The sequence below is a fragment of the Cervus elaphus genome, chromosome 6 (genome assembly GCF_910594005.1).
Source record: "Cervus elaphus chromosome 6, mCerEla1.1, whole genome shotgun sequence".
Lineage (NCBI taxonomy): Eukaryota > Metazoa > Chordata > Mammalia > Artiodactyla > Cervidae > Cervus > Cervus elaphus.
In genome coordinates, this window is record NC_057820.1 from 2,166,625 (window position 1) to 2,186,230 (window position 19,606).

Genomic DNA, 19,606 nt, shown 5'->3' on the forward strand with positions numbered 1-19,606 from the left:
ATCCTTGCCTGGTCCTGGGCCCCGGGGCAGCCCTGCCGTCCCGTCAGCATCCTGCTTGACGTTTCCGTCAGTGTTTTGGAAGCCTGAGTTCTGTAGGAAGCCCAGGTGTCCGGGTGACATTTCTTCTAAGCCCCAAGAGAGTGAGTCACGGACCAGGAAACAGGAGCCCGTGTGTTCCCTGCGCCGAGCGGGGCTCCAGGAGGGGCCGTGGAGCGGGGAGGCCCCAGAGGACCCCCCACGTCTGCCTGCGGGTCCGTGCAGCTGGGCGGGTCGCTCATGCTGCTTCTCATTAGCCCTTGTCACGTGCTGTGTCTCACCCTCCTGGGTAAATGCTGAAGTCAGTGAAGATCCAGTTCCCACCCCCGAGATGCTGGCTGCCAAAAGGGGACGGCCCCTCCCGTCAGCCTTCCCCAGACAGACCGCAGGGCCTCGGAGCAGACAGCCGTCCCGGTGCTGAGAGTGGCCCGGGCAGGCGGCATGGTTCTGTGCTGGGTGTGTGGGAGCCAGGCCAGGTAAGCGCGGCGCGAGGGGTGGCCCCGCAGGGAGGGCGCTCCGGCTTCCCAGGCGGAGCCTCTGGCTGGAGAGGCTGGATCCAGGCGGAAGGCGGCTGCTCCTATAGCTTAGGGGAACCTCCCGGCACCCCCCGCTGTCCCCAGACCTGTGTCAGGGCCGGAGCCCCAGGGGAGGCAGGAACCCCTGGGAGGACAGGAGCAGGTCTCCCCGAGCTTGCCGCCTTGTGCCCTTGACTGGCCGGCTAGCCTCCCACACGTCGTGAGCCGGATGGGCAAGCTGGAGCAGGTGGACGTGAGCCTCTTCTGCCTGGTGGCCGCGGACTTCTACCGACACCAGATAGAAGAGGAGCTTGACCGCAGGGCCTTCCAGTCCGTGTTCGAGGTGGTCGCCGCGCCCGGAAACCCATACCACCGCCTGCTGGCGTGTCTGCGGAGCGTCCACAAGGCTGCCGCGTGCTGAGCGCCCACGCGGCTGGCGACGAAGTGGCCCCTGGACTGCAGGGCCCGGCCTGCGCCAGGCAGCAGGCGGCATGGGCTTCCCGCCGCGTGGTGGCGAGGCTGCACGCAGGGCACGCGCAGTAACGTTTGGGGTTGAGCCTGAGCCCTCTCGGGGCAGGAGCTGCTGTGGCGGGCCTCGCGCTGGAGCTGGTGTGGAAGCCAGCCGCCCGGGTGTTGACGTGCTCCTCTGTCCCGCCCTCGGCCGTCACCAGGTCCCAGCTGCTCCCGCCTGGGGGGCAGGATTCCTCTGCTCTTGCCGGCAAGCCATCAGCCCTCTGCTGTCCCGCAGGCGGGAGGGGACGCCACGGGCTCTGAGGCGCGGGGTCCTGGGGTGTCTTGGGCTCCTGCAGGGCACGCATGCCGGGTCTGGCCAGGCGGGGGGGCTGGGAGCGTGACAGCTTGCGCTGTCCTCCCCGTCGCTGTCTTCTCAGGATTTAAAGTTTAATTCTATCAGTAAAGAGATTAATTTTAAGGTAACTTTCTACGCCCGTGTACAGTCTGTGCATCGCCAGGTCAGCGCTGCATGTCACGGCCTCCAAGCAGGTGGATGGGGTTTGTCCCCCCACCCCCGCGGGGCTCGCTGTCTGGCAGCCCCCTCCCCTAACGCCAGGCCCACTCCATGCCGCCCTCTGTTATGAGCTCCTGTTTAGCATTCAGGGCAGCGCTGGCATCCAGTCGGGAGCCCTTGCCCTGCTGAGGGTGGGGAAGGTGCCGGCCTGGCTGTCCTGGCTGTGGGTGGTCGGCTCCGAGCACAGGCAGCTCTCTGGTGGTGACAGGCAGCTTGCGGGCAGTTAGCCAGCCAGGCCGGCCCCCCGTGCCTGCCCTGACCTGGGCTCTGGCCTGCCCGGGGCTGGCTGGCAGGTGTCGGCGTCCAGGCCCGTGCCCCTCCTGCGTCGTGGGCCCAGCCACTGGCTGGCCGGCAGCCCCGAGGGTGTGGTAGCTTGACATGTCAGGAGCAGAGCTCGGTGTCCCGGTGGCTGGTCGCGGAAGGCCCCAGCGCCGCCTCGCCCATCTTGGTCCATCGGCGGGGCCTCCTTCCAGCTCAGGAGAGCACAGATCTGTGCCCACAGGGCCAGTGCTGGGCAGGGGGCGCCGGCCACAGCCGCCACTCCCGCCCCAGGTCCTGGCCCTGACCCAGCTTGTTTCTGGACCCAGAGCAGCCCTGTCATCCCGCGCCCACGAGGCCTGTCAGTGGAGTGCGCGTGATGGGGGGCTGGCAGAGCCCTTCCGGGCAGCTCTGCAGGGCCCCAGGGCCGCAGGGCCTCTGGTCAGCGGCATGCCACCCAGCTTGGTCAGGACCTCAGGTGCATCAGGTTGGGTGTCTCCTTGGCAAGTGGGGATGACCTGCCGCCGTCATCCAGGGTCTATAGGGGCAGGAGGCTTGGGTGCACCCTCACGTGTCTGTACAACACACCACCTGTGGCACACACCGCCTGCAGGCCCCCCACCCCCGGAGCCATGCGTTGGGGGCCAGCCAGGGTCAGAGTGTGCAGGGAGCCCCTCTTCAGACCCGCCCTTGGCACCCAGGCGCCCCTGCAGAGGGCCTGGCGGTGTGAGCGGTGGACACGGGTCAGAAGTTGGAGCCAGGGCCTTGAGGGCAGGGCTGTGACTCCGTAGGAGAAGTGACATCCCCGCCTTCCTGCCTCTCGCTTGGGCTCACCCTGGCCTTTGCAGCCACACGCCTGCCGGAGTGACTGTGAACACAGGAAAGCTCTAGAACCATTGCCCTCGCCCCAGGGTCCCTTCGGCAGCTCCGAGGTAGACATGTCTCAGGCCCGTGTTGTCCATGCTTAGGTGTTTGCACTTGTTAGAGAGAACGCTGTGAGTGTGAAGCCAGGGCCGGTCCCCTCCGGAGTCAGAGTGCTGGGCCCAGCTAAGCAGGGGCCCGCCCTGGTTCCCACGTGACCGTCGGTGCGCGAGGGGCTGCAGCCAGCTCTGGCTATTGGTGCCACCCAGAGACGCGCTGACATGCCCTCCGGGAGCGTGCAAGTGCTTGGGAAGGTCACTCCATCCGTGGAGGAGTGTACGTGTGTGTGGGCGTGCACCTGTGCCTCCGTCAGGGTCTCTGAGGGCGGCCGGCAGGTCTCTACAGAAGCCCACCTTTCTCAGACCTGCCCCGTGGGGTTGGCTGCGTGCCTGAGACATCTGAGGGTGGGATGGGGTTGCTCATCAAAGTCCCACTGAGGAGGTGGGCCCCCTCGTCAGCTGTCTGCAGAAGGGACCAACCTGAGTAAAGTCTGTGTCCGGCAGCAGTCACCTTGCCACCCCAGACTGTGTTGAGAGGGTCGTCAGGGGATGGGGAGGACGGGGTTTGTTTTCCCGCTGGTGACGCAGGGAAGATTTGAGCGAAACCAGGGTAGTTGGCGGGCGAGGCACTCGTGTGTCGTACTGTCTGGTGTCCTGTTGCGGCCCCGCTGAGCTGGGCAGGGGAGGGGGCATTTCTGGGTGCCCTCCCCGCTGTCCCCTCGCCCTCCTGCAGCACACGCGTCCTCTCGGGAGGTGAGGATGGCTCTGGGACTCCCCGGGCGCCCAGCCCCCCTCGTGGCCGGGCGTCACTGCCGAGCCTGCGGGTGCAAACAGCTCCCCGCGCGGGTCAGCGGGGCTGCCTGCGGCGGTCTGGGGAGGCCCCTCCGGGCCGGGCAGCGGGTGGCTCCTGTGTGGTCCGGCAGAGTGGACTCGCCCCCTCGTGGCGCCGCGGGTGTCTCTTCCTGGCACACGAGCTCGCTTTGCCTTTTGTCCCCCTCTGCTCTGTGCCCGAAACGGGGTGATGCTCGGAGGTCCTGCACGCTGGAGTGACGGTGGGGGTGTGAGAACCACCTCGAAGGCCGCTGACGCTCCCCAGAGAGCCCGGGGTGGCCTCACCTGGAGGGGGCCGCCCCCTCGCTGCCTGGTGCCACAGGCCTGGGCTCCGCGGGGGAGCTGGGGGGCGGGGTCAGGCGGGGGTGACCACGGAGGGGACTCTGCGTGTGGCACTCAGTCGTGCCGCCGAAGGAGCCCCCTCCCCCTGAGTGCTTGTGGAGCCCCTGGCCCCGGACGGTCGCTGCAGGCGTTCTGCTGCATCCGGGTGGCCGCTGGCCTGGAGGACTGTGGCATCATGGACCTGCCTTGGGGGGCTGAGCTCTGAGCACGCTCCACGGCTGGCCGTCCTTTGGCGGGATTTGAGCTCACGCTGTCTGCCGCTGCAGTCCCCGCTGTGTGCCCGCAGGGCTGTGATGGGTGCGTCCCGGAGCCTGGCCCAGGCCTGTCTGTGAGAGGAGAGCGAAGGTCTGACATGAGATGTATATTTTAATTTTTTAAACCACTACAAATATTGTACATATGAATTAAAAGGAAAAAAAAGGTGAACTACCGTGTGAGGCCTGCTTTGCTTATGGGGAACCTCACCGGGGGGGCAGCAGACCACACCAGCAGGAGCCAGTGCCGTGGGACTCAGGGGACGGGGGTGACCCCCCACCAGTGCCCGAGGCTGCGGTGGTGATGTCAAGTCCCCGCGGGGGCCATGCGGTTTCACCCCCGGCCCCAGGCAGGAGGGGTGGTCACGGTGGGCACAGGTCCTGGGGGCTCACGCAGGGCCCGTGACCTGACCTTGGAGCCCCTGATGGCCCCGCTGCCCCTTTCGCCCCATTGGCCACTGGCCCGCATTCCCTGGGACCAAGTGGTGAGGCTGCCCTGTCCATCTGGGCTGGTACGTCCTTCCCGCCCGAAATGCCAGCTCCTCCGGGAATCCTCTCCACTCAGCTGCATGGGCGCCAAGGGAGCGCTGGCTGTGAGGGGTTACTCCGCTCTGTGCCACGGTGCTTGCCCACCAACCTGCGGAGGCAGAGACCCTGGGTCGTGGACTGCCCGGGGCGGTGCTCCACAGAGTCTGCTGAAGGCCTCCCTGGTCCCAGGGAGTGGGCGGCCCCCAGTCCGACCACAGTGGGTGCCTGGAGAGATGGCCAGCAGGCTTAGGAAGCCTGGCCTCTGCCCTGGTCACAGCACGTGTGGGCGCTGCCCTCGTGGTGCTGCAGGAACCTACTCGGAGAGGGTCTGGCTGCTTTTTCCGGTGGCTGGGCCACGCAGGTGTGTGTGCACCCGCTCTGCGTGTGGGAAGAGGTCAGCTCATGTCCCCAGGCCCGTCTCCCCTGACACGCTGCAGGCCCCGGCAGCCTCCCCTTGGGAGGGGCAGCGTGCCCCGCAGTCCGGGGGGCCATGCCCTGCCTCTGTGTTTAGATGAGGGCCCCAGACGCCCTGGAAGGAAGCGACGGTGTCTCACTCACCCTCCAGCTGCCCAGCACAGGTGTCCTTGGCAGAGGGCAGCCCACCCCCCACTTCCTGACCTGAACCTGTGAGCCCCTCTGGGCCCCGGGGGTTCTTGGTCCCGCCTCGCGCTCAGGGCAGCCCGGGCACCGCTGGATGGGGCATCCTGCCAGGGGCCCGCAGGCACAGAGGTGGGCTGGCTTTGTGGAGTCACCAAGGCTCCTGGCCAACCACGGAGGTGCCTGGGGTCCCCATGAGCCTGCGGGCCTCGCAGTCTGGCCTCTCGCTCAGGATGGCCCATCCCCACTGACCTTCCGAGCAGGAACCCGGGGGGCCACCCAGATGCCGTCCCCCCGTCGCAGCCATGTCCTCTGGGGCAGGCGTTGCCAAGCCTCTGTCCCAGGCTGTGAGCAGACGAACTGCCGGTGGGGCCTCCACTCATCCTGGCCCTGGGGCGCTCAGGGCATGGGTGACCCCGTGTGGTGGAGCCCTCGACTCAGGGTCGGGCGTGCCCGCTGAGGACAGAGAGTTAAGGGTCTGGGCTCCCGCACACATGGGGTAGGACGGTGCTGCCACGCGGATGCCCAGCAGCATCCACCCTCCTGCCCCGCTCGCCCCCCGCCTGGACTCACCGCCACGCTCCCTGTGCTTTCCTGCCTCCGCCCGGCTGGGGGTCTTAGACTGCTGTCAGGACTCCCACCTCCTGGGATGGGCCCAGCTCCCCGCTGTCTAACACCCGCCGGATGTGCTAGAGGCCCCTGAGGGATGCCCTTTCCTTTCTGGAGGGCGCCGGCCTCCTCTGCGTGCCCGGGACTCGCTCGCTGAGGCCTGACCGCCCTTCTCTCCGCAGGTGCCGCCGGTTCTCTGCCTCCCGGGCCCGCAGAGCCTGAGGGTCTCCACAGGCCATGCAGTTGTGCCAAGGTACGCGGCCCCCATCCGCCCCCCGCCAAGGGCAGACAGGGCCTTCCCATGGGCCACCAGGAACTGGGCCTGCCTCCGTCTTGTCCTTGAGGCCAAAGTGAGCGTCCCCCCTGCCCCGCACCCGGGGCTTTCCAGCGCCCCTGAAACCTGAGCGGAGATGTTGGAGCCCAGCTGTTTACCCCGCCTCTGCGGGACCTGTCGGCTGGGGGCCAGCAGGGGTGGTCACCGGCCCCTGCACACCAGCAGTGCTGCCCCAGGCCCACAGCCTCCCCGGCAGAGGCACTGGGACCTGCTGCCCGGGGGCTGCCCAGGCCAGGCACCTAGGGCGGCAGCACCTCCTGATGACCACACCCCAGCCCCAGCCAGGCCAGCACGCTGGTCTGCGCCCTCTCCAAATGCCCCCAGGGGGGTGGGCAGGGAAGGGTCTCGAAGCTGCAGCCATGCCCTCTGCACCAGCCCACGTCCGGTGGGGTCACTTGTCCAGACGGGTGTCGGTGAGGACAGGGCCGGGGGTGGCCTGACCGAGTTGCGTCTGTAGTTGGCTGAGCCAGGTTGAAATCCTGAGCTTGGCCTGCCTCCCCTCGGAGCCCTACCTGGGCGCTGGGGGGGTGCTGTGAGGCAGACCCGCTCGGCTCTGGGGGTTGGGTTGAGGGACCGTCCACCTGGAGGACAGTCAGGGCTAGCCCAGGCTTTGGGGGCAGAGAGTCAGCTCTCAGGCCACCTGGTCGGTTAAATCCTTTACCTAAGAGGGGCGTGGGGAGGACTTCTGGAGGAGGGGGCCTTCCCATCCCTCATGCACTCTGCAAACACTACTGAGTGTGCCAGGTGCCCAGTTGAGGGGAGTAGCAGCTGTCAGCCTTCCCGGGAGCTGCTAGTTGGCCAGGCTGCAGTGTCCCTGTGTCTCCAGGCAGCTTTGGAAGCCCCGACAGGGAGGGGCTCCCACCAGGAGCTGAGGGCAGGGTCAGGTGCCTGCCCAGGACACCCTGCTGCCTCTGCACCCCAAGTGCTGACTGCAGGGGCGAAGGAGCCCCAGCTGGCCCACCCCATCCTGAACCCTTCCCTCCTTCCAGCTGGGCTGCGGCCCCTCTCTCAGGGTGAGAGGGCAAGCTCTGGACACTGGAGGTGCAGGGTGAGAGCATCTGGCCAGAGACCCCGCCCCGGCCCCAGGCTCAGCGTCCCTGTCCTGGGCAGCTCAGACCTGACTTCCCTGTCCACAGCAGGCCTAAGGAGGGCCCTGTGTGCCCAGGGAGATTTTCAGCTTGCACTCTGTGAGCCCTTCCCCCAAGTTCAGGTCCCCCCAGAACCCTGCAGGTGCCGGGGGGCTCGCGGATGGCACCCTGGCCCGAGGGCAGGGCAGGGGCTCCGTGTGGCCGTCACAGCCCAGCCTGCAGGTGTGAGGTGGAGGTCTGCCCCCAAGGCCTTGGGACTGAGCCTCAGCTGAGTGCTGGTGGAGGCCTGAGGAGGGGGGTGGCCAGGGACCCCAGCCCATGCCAGTGGCCACTTTGTCCAAGGCCAGCACTAGGGGGCCTCCCTGGAGCCCCCAGAGAACAATGGGGGCATTTACCCAGGACCGTGGCAGAGAACGCGTGACCTGTCCTTCCCGGGGAGAACAGGTCAGACCCAGCCCCAAGCCAGCCTGCTTGGGTTCGGAGCCCAGCTTGGCCCCTTCCCACAGGGAGACCTCACCTCTGTCCCTCAGGCTACTTACCTGCAGAATGGGAATAACAGCAGCCGCCAGCCTCGCTCACAAGAGTACCGTGAGGGTCAAAGTTGAAAACAGACATACTGTGCTTAGAACAGGGCCCAATAGTCATCAGAGTGCTTGAATTCTTAAGACTGTTGCCTTTGCAAGCATTCTTAACCCAGAGTCACACAGCTGGAGGGCAGACAGGAAACGGCTGACTTAAGGGAGGTCCAGTTTGCAGGAGGGAAAACCGGAAGAAGGACCAAAGTGGAACAGGAAGATTTCAGAGAGAAGGTGTTGCCAGAACAGGGTTTTGAAGATTGAGCGAGAGTTTGCCAGGAAGCCTGAAGGCAAAATCCAGGAGACCTACAGGGAAGGGAGGGGAGTTCCTTGAGGTCAGTCTTTCAGAGTTCATACCTTTGCTCAGGAAGGCTTCACCAAGCCCTTTTTGTGGGGTCCTGGGGGTACAGGGGGCTCCCCACCCAGCCCCGTGCACAAGGCAGGTCTGGGTCCAGGTGGTCCTGCTGCAGGACGGGTGGGAATACGCTGTTGTCAAAATCTCGACTCTCTGTGCACCAACGCCAAACAGAAACATGGAGATAGAGTCATGGAGGAGAAGGAAAGAGTGGCTTTACTCTGCCAGGCAAAGCAGGAATCCAGCAGGCTAGTGAAACAGGAGGGAGGGGGGCAGGGCACAGCCTCTGAAAGAATGACACAGCCCAGGGACACAAGGTAAGCCGATTAGAATCAAGTGGGTCCAAGATGGCAGACAAGTCAACTTCACCTAGACCGCGATCCTCAGTCTGCTCATTGTAACACATCGCAAGCTGAACGACACCCAGAGGCACCATGGCAGTCCCAAGGCTGACCATCAGATGCCAAAAAGTGGGCAGTGGCCCAACTGCTGGAAATCTCCTCTTCACCAAAATAGTTGGAATGATCCTCCCACTTATTAGCCTGCGAAAAGGGGATGACAGAGGATGAGATGGTTGGATGAGTCCACCGACTCAATGGACATGAGTTTGAGCAAGCTCTGGGAGTTGGTGATGGACAGGGAGGCCTGGCGTGCTGCAGTTCATGGGGTCGCAACGAGTGGGACACGACTAAGCGACTGAATGACATTAGCCTGTGAAATTACCCAGCTCATAAAATCTAATGTGAAAGTGTTAGTCGCTCAGTCATGTCTGACTCTTTGCGACCCCATGGACTGTGGTGCTCATGCTCCTCTGTCCATGGGATTCTCCAGGCAAGAATACTGAAGTCGGTTGCCATTTCCTTCTCTAGGGGATCTTCCTAACTCAGGAAAAGCTAACCACACCATATTGCGAGGCTGCACTTGGCCTCTGTGACAGCCCACACTCGGTCTGTGGAGTGTGTTTTTCTCTGAATAAATCCACTTCTTACCTATCACTTTGTCTCTCACTGAAATCTTTCTGTGATGAGGCATCAGAGGACCTGAGCTTCATCAGGTTCGGACACTAGGTTAGTGATCTCAGTTGGCAGACCGCGTTTTGGCCGAGTTCAAGTCCTGGCCACTTGGGTTCGAGTCTGCAGCAGGGTTTTGGCCAGGTTTACGTTCCTGGCCACGTGGGTTTAAGCCCCAAACTGAGGTCAGCGTTTTCACCAGCACCTCAAGGGCTGTGCCCCGCTCCCTGGTGTGTAGGGGGAGGTTATAGTCAGGCAGGGGTCTGTGATAAGCATCAAAGCAGGGGCAAGTCTTTATTTCTGCTTCTGCAAGTTTTCTAAAAGGTGGGGTTGCTGGCGAGTTCAGGGTGTGTGCAGGGTGGTCTATCTCCTGCTCCTCTTGACGGGCCTGTCCTGTCCCTCGTCCTCCGATCAGCAACCTCTCTGCCATTCGGAACTCGGAGCAGGCCACGGAGGCTGGAGTCTTGTTCATAAGGCATGGGGGACAAAAAGGCTTCCGTGCCTGGGGGCCCCACGGTGCCCTGCTGCTCTTTGGCACCGCCTGCCCCCAGCTGCCCTCCGCCTCGAGCTCTGCACTGGCTCCTCGGCCCGTGCCAAGTCACCCAGGCCGGCAGCCGCGCCCCGTGAGGGAGGGAACAGTTGGACAGTGACCGAGCCAGGGGTCTGCTACAGCTGCTGGTGCCCAGCCTGGGGGTGGTGGTGTTTGTATCGTTAAGTGTGAACCGTTGGCCGGAGGATGGCCGTGCGCGGGGCATGCAGGCGGATGGGTGTTGCACACGTATGCCTCTGCAGGTCCCCAAGTGTGAGTTCCCGTGCCAGTCTCCCGTCTGTCCTTCCCACCCTCTGTCCTCCCATCTCTGGGTCTCCCTCTCCGCCTCTCATCTCATTCCATTGCACCCCAGCCCCATATCTTGGGCCCTCCCTGGGCCCCCGGCAGTGTGGGCCCGGGGGGGACGGAGGCCAGGGCTGCGGCCTGGATCCGACCTGGCCCCCTGAGCCCAGCCTTCCCAGCGGAGGGGCCTCGCTCGGTGGCCAGACTGGCAGCCAGGCTGGGGCGGGAGGCAGGGCCGGGCGCCTGGGCCGCCAGTTCTGGGCCTGGCCCGCTTGCTGCAGTATTGATGGCCCGTCAGGGCGGCCCTGATTCCTGCGCTTTCAGTTAAAAGGTTTCTGTTGTTGTAGCTTATGCAGTTGCTCTGTTGCTATGGAAACGTGACATCAAAATGACGTTTCCCGTTTAAAAGCTTTTAACTAAATTCCTGCCTGTCAGATGTAGGCCCCATTTTGAGCGAGGAGCTGCCTTCCAGGAGCGGGGCTCCCGCCGCGGTGCGCAGGCCCCAGCGGCCCGCCCCGAGCGCGCTCTTTAACCCCGCAGGTGCCCCGGGCATGGCCACGGCCGAGGTGCCTGGCTACCTCGTGTCCCCGCAGGCCGAGAAGCACCGGCGGGCCCGCAACTGGACGGACGCTGAGATGCGCGGCCTCATGCTCGTCTGGGAGGAGTTCTTCGACGAGCTCAAGCAGACCAAGCGCAACGCCAAGGTGTATGAGAAGATGGCCAGCAAGCTGCTGGAGATGACGGGCGAGCGCCGGCTGGGCGAGGAGATCAAGATCAAGATCACCAACATGACCTTTCAGTACAGGTAGGCCTGCGGGCGGCAGGTGGACGGGCCACGACGGCGGGGGCGGGCGGGGGAGTCCCGGCTTTGTGTCGGCAAGAGGGGACCTGCGGGCCCCCTGGAGGGGGGCGCGGGGAGACCCCCAAGGTCCCACAGGGCGAAGGATACTGCTGGCAGCCGGGGCGGGCAGGAAGACTGAGGCTGGACCGCTAGGCCCGTGAGCCCGCAGGCTGCTGTCTCCGGCGTCCACTGAGCCCACTGCGGGCACAGCGCTGGCCTCAGGGCTGGGCGTGGGGGGTGTGGAGGCCCTGAGCACCCAGGAGGGTCCGCACCTCTGCCCCCTCCCCACCCCGTGCTGGGCCCCTGCCCTGGCTGCCTCGGGAAGGGCTGGGTCACAGCCAGGCACATGGCCCCGGGCGGGGGCAGCTCCAGGACTGTCCCGTGTGCCCGTCACCTCAGAGGGCGGGGCCCAGGTTTATCTGCCGGGGGTCCCAGGGAGGAGAGGGTCATGGGCGGGTGAGAGGTCACAGGTGTGGAGGGGGCCACGGGCGGGGTGAAGGTTGAGCAGGAGCTGGGCTGTAGGCGGAGAGGCACAGAGAGTGGGCCCTGTGGGCGGGCTGGGCCCAGGCAGCCCCCGTGAGCCTGTCCATGTTGGGGGGGGTCTGCCGTCCCAGGAGGACATGCGAGGACCCTGCTGGTCCCAGCCAGGCCGCCTCCTGGTCCTTCCCGTGGCCCCCTGGGCAGGGGAACAGTGGTGTGGGGGGGGGGGGGCGTGGCCGGGGGTACAGAGGTGTGGCGGGGGGGCGTGGCCGGGGGAACAGAGGTGTGGCGGGGGGGGGCGTGGATGGGGGAACAGAGGTGTGGTGGGGGGAACGGGGTGTGGACGGGACCCTGCAGGTTGGCCTGGGCACCTTGAGCCAACTCTGTGGGTGAGAGGACCCCCGCCCGCCCCTCCTGGCCTGTGGCTCCCAGCCTGTCTGGGGCCTGGGGGTGTGCAGAGGCTCCCAGGGCCTTCAGTTGCATCAGTTTAACTTTCTCCACCTTGGAGGAGCCGGTCCTGAGCCTGGCCCATCCAGAGGCTCATTTCTGACCTGCAGCCCGGCCCCCAGACAGGCCACGGGGCAGAGCAGAGGCCACCAGCCGCTGGGGTCTAGGGGCCTCAGAGGCACTTGGGTAAAGGTGGTCTGAGGTCAGGGCCAAGCCGTGTGCCCCCCATCCGCGCCCCCCCCCCCCACCCCGCACCAGCCCCTCGGTGCCTGGGGGGGTGGGGCAGGGAGGGGGCTGCAGGGCTGAGGCGGGCGGCTTTAGGGCCTGCTGTCTGACTCCGTGACTCATGGCTCTGATTGGCGTCTGGCCGGGTTATTCATTATTTATCCTGCAAGCCGCCTCCTGAGCCCCAGGGAGGTATCCTCTTCCATTCCTGGAGGGGAGGTGGGCTAAGGAGGCCACAGGAGAGGAGGGGGTGGCTGGCGGGGTGGGGCCAGGCTGCACACGTGCACAGCGTGTCACAGTTTATGAACACTTGCACGCAGCGGCACCTCTCAGCTCCCGTCGCCAACAGGGACACCAAGGTCCAGAGCAGGAGAGGAATTCCCCCAGGGCTCAGCGGTGAAGAATCCGCCTGCTTGCAGGAGATGCAGGAGGCGTGGGTTTGATCCCCGGGTCGGGAAGATCCCCTGGAGGAGGGCATGGCAACCCACTCCAGTACTCTTGCCTGGAGAATCCCATGGACAGAGGAGCCTGGCGGGCTGCAGTCCATGGGGTCACAGAGTCAGAGCACGCGTGCACACACGACCTTACAAACCGACACTCTGGCTGGGGGACTGGTTCTTCATCTCTCCCAACACCTCCCCTGACCCCCACCACCCAGAGCCGCTCACAGCAGAGGCTTCAGTTATTTTTTCACAACTTTTGGTTTTTTTTAAAAAGAAAACAAAGCCAATCTTTATTCATTTATTGAATGCACCGCCAGCTTGTGGGATCTTAGTTCCTCGACCAGGGATCGAACTTGGGCACTCGTCTGTGGAAGCGAAGAGTCCCAACCACAGGACCCCCCGGGGATTCCGGAGACAGTTCATATGAAGGTGGTTGGTGGAATTCCCTGGAGGTCCAGTGGTTAGGACTCGATGCTCTCACTGCCAAGGGCCCAGGTTCAGTCCTGGCTGGGGAGTTAAGATCCCACCAGCTGCTCCGCGTGGCTAAAGTATAAAAGCTGATTGTCCGTGAAGGAAGCCTGGGGGTGGCCTGGTTCCGGGGAGCGTGTGCAGGGGCCCCCTGCAGTGGGGCGGGCCTTGTCTCGGGTGGGCAGAGCGGGACCTGGGGGCTTCCAGAGGGGCTGGAGAGGGGCCCGGGCCCCAGCACAGCCCTCCGCCCTCCTGTGGTCAGGGAGGCAGGGCAGCCCGTCCCGGCTCCCTGCTGAGGACCCCACATCCCTCGGCCTCTGCCCCGAGCCTCACACCCCCACCAGGGCAATGCTTTCAGATGGTTGGCATGTCTCCAGGGACCAGGGTGACCTGTGGCCACACCCCGGCAGGGATTTGATTTCGAGGCACCCTGTCGGGAGACAGGAGCCACTTTGCTGTGAGGGACCCTGTCACTCAGAGTCCTCCCCAGAGCGGGAGGAGCAAGGGCCAGGAATGTGGAGGGGCTGCCAGTGGTGGCCAGGGTCTCAGGACCCTGGGTTTCGGGAGGCAGAGAGCCCACGCCCACCCCACTGTGGCCCCTTTGGTCGCCTGGCCGGGGCCTGCACTATGGCCGCATCTCCCCTTCCCTCACCTCCCAGGGGACAGCCGAGGCCCAGGGACCACAGGGCCTGTCTGCAGGGGAGGGCAGGACTCAGGGCCTGGGAAGGGCGCAGGCCCACTGTAGGCAGATGCAGACCCTTGCTGGGGGCGTCAGGCGCCCCCCCCTGCCCCTGGTACCAAGAATGTCATCTGGACAGCTCGCTGTTCGCCAGGCACTGGGCGTTGTCTGCTCCAGTCTTCCCAGCATGACTTGGATCATCCCCATTTTACTGACACGAGGCTCAGAGAGGTTAATGGACCCGTCCACGCTCACACAGCCAGCGGCAGAGATGAGCTGCGGACGCAGAGCCGCGACCACCGAGGCATGTGCTCATCCTGCCTGAGCTCCTGTTGCAGGGCGTCCTCTTCAGAGGGACAGCTTGTTACCTGACCTCATCTGACGTTCGTGTTACACATTGCATCACATCTTACTCCTATGTTGGTATTATACCACATATGTTCTTATTGCTGATTGACTTATTAAAAAGCAGCGTTTGTTCATTGCAGAGAGTTTAGAAACTCCAGAAAAGCAGAGAGGACTCGTAGGGGTCAGCTCGAGATGCCAGCCTGACACTGGGGCCTGTGGGTCCTGTCGACACCCACAGCCACGTAGGGTCCCGAGCCTGACCTCTTTCTGACCCAGTCTCGCCTGGCCCACTTTTCTGGGGAGGCCTGTCTGGCTGGGAGTGGCCCACACCCATGCCATGTGGCTCCCTGGGTCCAGCGCCCCTGAGCGCCCCTCTGCAGAGGGGCCGGGCGGGCAGGGCCAGGAGCAGCCGTTTCTCACCCTTGGCTCTTCTGTCTCTCGTTTCAGGAAATTAAAATGCATGACAGATAGCGAGTCCGTCCCGCCCGACTGGCCCTATTACCTAGCCATTGATAGGATTCTGGCCAAGGTCCCCGAGTCCTGTGATGGCAAACTGCCGGACGGCCAGCAGCCGGGGCCCTCCACGTCCCAGACCGAGGCGTCCCTGTCGCCGTCTGCTAAGTCCACCCCTCTGTACTTACCGTATAACCAGTGCTCCTACGAAGGCCGCTTCCAGGACGACGGCTCCGACAGCTCCTCCAGCTTACTGTCCCTTAAGTTCAGGTGTGTGCGCGCCCCCCTCCCGCCCCACCACCTGCCCCCGAGACGGCTCAGGCGGCCGTCCTGGCGGCAGCAACCTCTGCCACCCAGGGCCGGCTGCAAAGGCCTAGGCAGCACACACACACCTCCGGGACAGGGAGGCCAGAGACAGGAAGGCAGGTGGGCCCGAGGCCTGGGCCGTCGTGTTCACCGCCCAAGCATGTCTCCTGCGCCCTCGCTGCTCAGCTGTGTGGAAAGTCCATGATCTCTCTGGGCCTCGGTCTCCGTCTGTAAAATGGGGATAAATCAGGACCTTCTCTGGCGAAGACTGGGGGTCAGAGGCGAGCCTCCTGCCCTCTCCTCGGTGTCTGGCTCTCGAGCTCCCCCACCCCAAGCAGACCATGCCCTGGGGCGCCGTTCTCCCTGGCCTTGCTGGGCTGGCTGGTCTCTCAAAACCAGGGAGGGGGCGTCAGGCTGAGCCTGCACAGTGTCCTCGGAGCCTGGCTGCAGTGGGGGCCCAGCCCCCCTGCCATCCATGGCATCTTGACAGCCCTGAGCTGACCCCACCTCAAGATCCCCCCTCAGACAGGTGTGGTGTGGGGCCGGGGAGCAAGAGGAGGTCACGTTGGGCTGGGCTTTCATGGGTGAATAGGAGTTGACCAGTGGAGAAGAGACCAGGAAGAGTGTAGCTTTGCGTTTTGGTCCTGCCTCCCCCAAGCTCAGTCTTACGTCTGTCGGGGGTGGGGTGAGGAAGGCACCTCAGGGGCCCCTCCGGTCTGACACCCACAATCTGGGGGCTGCTGCCTGGTTGTTCAGTGCCCCTTCCCTGGGTGGGGGTGGTTTCTCAGTGAAGACCCCCGACAGAATTGCCTTTGCTGGTGGCCAGGCTGGGGTTCAGGGGATCTGCTGCTGGCGGACAGTTGCTTCCGTGGGCTGAACCTACTTCCCAGACTGATGGCTGCCCGGGTGCTGTGCCAGGCTGGGCCACGGGGCCCCTCTCCCTCCAGAGCCCAGGCTCTGCTCTCTGCCCCCGAGGGTGGCTGGGCCACAATCCTGCACAGAAGCAGAGGGCCTAGGCTGGGGTCAGGCAGGGCCTGGGGGCGTCTGGCAGCTCCCTGCCACCCCTGGGGGCCCCACTCACAGCAGAGAGCCCGGCTGCCTTCAGCCCTGACCCTGGAGAGTTTCCTCACCTGGAGGGGAGCCCAGCCTCTACGGCCCTGCCCATGGCCTGCAGTCCCTGTCTTTTCACCCCCAGGTGTGCTGGCCCCTTCCAGGCTGCCAGGAGGCAGGGGCCCTATCTGCTGGAGGCTGGCCCAAACTGGTGGTGTCTGCCCTGTAGGCCCTCCCACCCACCCTTTTCCTATCCCTCTCTGGGTGTCCTCTTCCCCCACCATGAGCACCCCTTGCCCACCCAGCTCAGTGGGTGTGGGAATGCTGTCATGACAGGGAGGGCCCGGCCCCCCGAGTGTCCGGGGACGGCCGGGAGGGTCAGGCAGGGCCTGAGGTCCCGTGCCCAGCCGTCCCCACACTGCACTGTCCTTCCAGGTCGGAGGAGCGGCCCGTGAAGAAGCGCAAGGGGCAGGGCGGCCATCTGCAGAGGAAGAAGCTGCGGCTGCTGGAGGCCCTGCTGGAGGAGCAGCGCCGGCTGAGCCGCGCCCTGGAGGAGACCTGCCGCGAGGTGCGCCGCGCGCTGGACCAGCACAGCGTCTTGCAGGCCCAGAGCCTGCAGCTGCAGGAGCGAATGATGAGTCTGCTAGAGCGCATCATCGCCAAGTCCGGCGTCTAGGCCGCCCGGGCCCCGCCCCCGGAATGGCCCGGGCCACGCCCCCAGCCTGGGCCCCGCCCCTGACCTGGTCCTCAATCAGGAAAGGCCCAGGCCTGGGCCCCGCCCCCGGCATGGGCCACGCCCCGGAAAGGCCCCGCCTCCGGCCTGGGCCCCGCCCCCGAAATTCGTCCTGGACCACGCCCCCAGCCTGGGACACGCCCCGGAACGGCCCCGCCCCGACCTGGGCCACGCCCCGGAACAGCCCGGGCCCCGCCCCTGCGGCCACTCCCGGCCGCAGACTAACCCGCCTCGGGCGGGGGGACCCCGGCGTAAAGGCCGTCCCTGGACATCCGGCCCCGGGACTCCGGGTCACTGCAGGGCGGCTCCCCTGGAACGCCTGGAATCTGCCATCCGGTGTTGTCAGTGTCGACGGTACTGGAAGCGGCTATTGACGTTAATTGTGTGCTTTTCACAACTTCTGGGAGCAGGGCTCATGGCTGGGCATGGAGGGAGGCAGCCGGCCGTCCCTCTGAAGACGACCCAGGTAGAGGCGGCTCCGTGGCAGGTGTGCGCGCAGGTGCCCCCTCGCTGGGCCTGCATTGGCCCTGAGACCCCAGTGGGCTGGACGCCCTCCAGTGGCCTTTTATCTACCACCCCACCCCCACTCCGGGACGTGGGGCCTCTGGACCCCCATCAGCAACAGCTCAATAAAAACGATGATCCTGTCCATGCACCCCGCCCTGTGACATCTATCAACTCGGGACAGGTGGGAGAGCCCGCTGATCTCAGGGGCTGACACGTGGAAGGGCAGACTAGCAACAGGTGTGAAAACGCTGGGAGGGCAGGGCTGCCTGCAGGCCTCGAGGGCCCGGAGGGGCTGGACACACAGCTGGGGCACACAGGGAGCCGGCTGCCTTCCCAGGAGGGAGAGGGGCTGGGGTGGGGTCAGGGCCTACAGGCGAGAGAGCCTGTCCAGAGCGCCGCCCCCCCTCCCAGTTCCTCCTGAGTCACTGGGCCCAGGTGGCCGGTGAAGGGAGGCCCCCAGGGGAGCTGAGAACCGAGCTTCGTTCAGAGTCTCACTCGGGACATGGCTGGGGTCGTGGCCACTCCATAGCTCTGAGGACACCATGCAACTGGTGGAGAGGAAACACTTCCATGTGACTTTCAGCTCAGGCAGGCGTCTAGTGAGAGGCCGGCAAGTCACGAAGAACAGACAACTCGGCCGCTGGCTGTGGCTTCTACCTGTCGGGACAGTGGGGTCATTCATGCTCTTGCCTAGAGAAAACCTGGGCAAGAAAACCTGTCTGAGGGCCTGCTTGTTTGCACAGAGCATCCGTCACGGTCCTTGGTCCCGTGGCCCTGATTTTGTCTCAGGGTCCCTGTGGCTCTGCCCGGTGGAGGGACCTTTCACTGAATGTCTGCTCCTCCCGGGACGGGCAAGTCGCTGACCCAATCAGCAGGGTTGAGGGGACGCAGCGGGTGGGGGCGAGTGGCAGGTGACTGTCTAGACACGCTCCCTCTGGTGTTTCAGGGGTGGGGAGTGGAAGTTGGGCCCTGCCGTAAGGCTGCAGCAGACCACCTGGTGTGACGGCCACCAGCGCACCCGACCCTCCCGTGGCCTTTGAGGGCAGCCAGGTAGTGACCAGGACTCAGCCGGTGTCAGACTCCAGGTCCCCCCAGGGGTGTGGAGGCCAGCCTGAAGCCTGCCTCCGGGAGGGAGGGGCTGGGTGGAGCTGGTCTGGCAGGACGGCCCACCTGGGCCCCCCCTCCAACCCCCCCCCAGAGAGCACGAGCTGGACTCTGGACCCTCCTGCCTGGGGCTGGACTGTGCTGCGGGGTGAAGGGGGTGGAGCCCTGCCATGTGAACCAGCTGCCCGGTGGGCACCTGGTGCCCACGCCTGCTTCTCGTGCCCGCCCGCCGCAGAGGTCAGCCTGGAGGCGCCCCGGGTCCAGGGCCGCCGTCTGGGGCTGCCTGATGAATTTCTAGCTCTTAGAGAAGACACCAGCATGAGAACTCACTGGTTCAACCAACACTGGGCCCTGGCCCGGTGGAACTCGAGGCTCTGGCCCGAACCCTGACAGGCACGCAACCCTTCAGGGTCGTCACACCCTGAAACCCCCCAGGAAGGACGGATGGAATCACACAGCAGGGACTTCCCTGTGGTCCGGTGGCTAAGACTGTGCTCCCAACGCAGGGAGCACGGGCTTGATCCCTGGTTAGGAAGCTAGATCCCAGATGCTGCAACTGAGACCCGGTGCAGCCAAATAAAAATACTTGTTTTAAAAAGTAGAAATTAAGAAATTAAACCTAAGATTTAGAAATGTTCGTTTCAAGATAGCAATAAACTCATTACAGTGGTAACACAAGTACTGCTTGCATAGAAAACATGTTTTCCTAAACAAGGAGTTTTAGCGAGAAGAGTGGCATTGTGTCATGTTTCCTCAAATCTCTGGCCTAAGAGCGGTCAGCGGCCGCTATGGGACATGGCTTGGTTGGAAAGTGAGGGAATCTGGGAAATCGCACCTCATGTGGATACATGTTTGGAAAAGAAGGGGAGGTTTCAACAACACCTGCGGGTCACGGGCGTTCTTCCTTCTGACGACACCCAGACTCCACCACGGTGGTTCCTGGTGGTCTGTTTACCTGGTGGAATCTGAAAACCTATCAATGAGCTTTCACCACTGTCTCCCGGGAATCCGTCTGTCCATTCTACACCCGGACCAATCTTTTCCACACTTGTGGCTGTGACGTCACAGGCTGGGCATTTGGAAGATAGCGGTCACCAAGCACGCAGGTCTGCCCCGAGTCGATGGTCCTGGTCAAAGTGTCCCGGTGTGAATTCACCGTCAGTCTCAGCTAAAACATCTGTAGTTTGGTGAGTTGGCAAGCTCCTGGTGGTGGGTGCAAGTTTTCTCAAAATCCCGGTCTTTGATGAAAGCTTGAAGTTCATCACTGGTCACAAGCACCATCAGTTTTCCTTGAAGGGACAGGCTCACTTTGTCATCTTCAAGGAAGCGTCTCCCAGGCACACAGGTCTGATTAATCAGACCTTCTGTCAGCCCTCCTTTCAAGGAAGACATTGTTCCACAGCTTCCCTGG

General features: G+C 64.4%; 2 protein-coding genes across 5 annotated transcripts in view; both read left to right on the plus strand.

The window, feature by feature from the left end:
* HTT (huntingtin) overlaps window positions 1–1,487 on the plus strand; it is a 124,398-nt gene extending 122,911 nt beyond the window's left edge. For all 3 annotated transcript variants that reach the window (XM_043906045.1, XM_043906047.1, XM_043906046.1), the window contains one exon: window positions 759–1,487. In XM_043906045.1, the coding sequence (XP_043761980.1) occupies window positions 759–972 (214 nt within the window). In that variant the 3' untranslated portion in view covers window positions 973–1,487. The remainder of the gene's footprint in view (window positions 1–758) is intronic.
* MSANTD1 (Myb/SANT DNA binding domain containing 1) lies at window positions 5–17,239 on the plus strand. 2 transcript variants are annotated; one of them, XM_043906048.1, is made up of 5 exons: window positions 5–512; window positions 6,100–6,170; window positions 10,652–10,916; window positions 14,490–14,765; window positions 16,287–17,239. In XM_043906048.1, the coding sequence occupies exons 2-5, from the start codon at window positions 6,155–6,157 to the stop codon at window positions 16,525–16,527; spliced, it is 798 nt and encodes a 265-aa protein (XP_043761983.1). In that variant the 5' UTR covers window positions 5–512; window positions 6,100–6,154; the 3' UTR covers window positions 16,528–17,239. The 2 variants fall into 2 exon arrangements, with proteins under 2 accessions (XP_043761983.1, XP_043761984.1); XM_043906049.1 differs by having other exon boundaries at window positions 10,705–10,916.
* Window positions 17,240–19,606: the final 2,367 nt, after the last annotated feature.

What these genes read in the sequence shown, in the direction of transcription:
- MSANTD1 (XM_043906048.1), top strand. An exon ending in AACATGACCTTTCAGTACAG is followed by an intron (nt 10,917 to 14,489) that starts GTAGGCCTGCGG and finishes CTCTCGTTTCAG; the next exon opens with GAAATTAAAATGCATGACAG. An exon ending in TTACTGTCCCTTAAGTTCAG is followed by an intron (nt 14,766 to 16,286) that starts GTGTGTGCGCGC and finishes CTGTCCTTCCAG; the next exon opens with GTCGGAGGAGCGGCCCGTGA.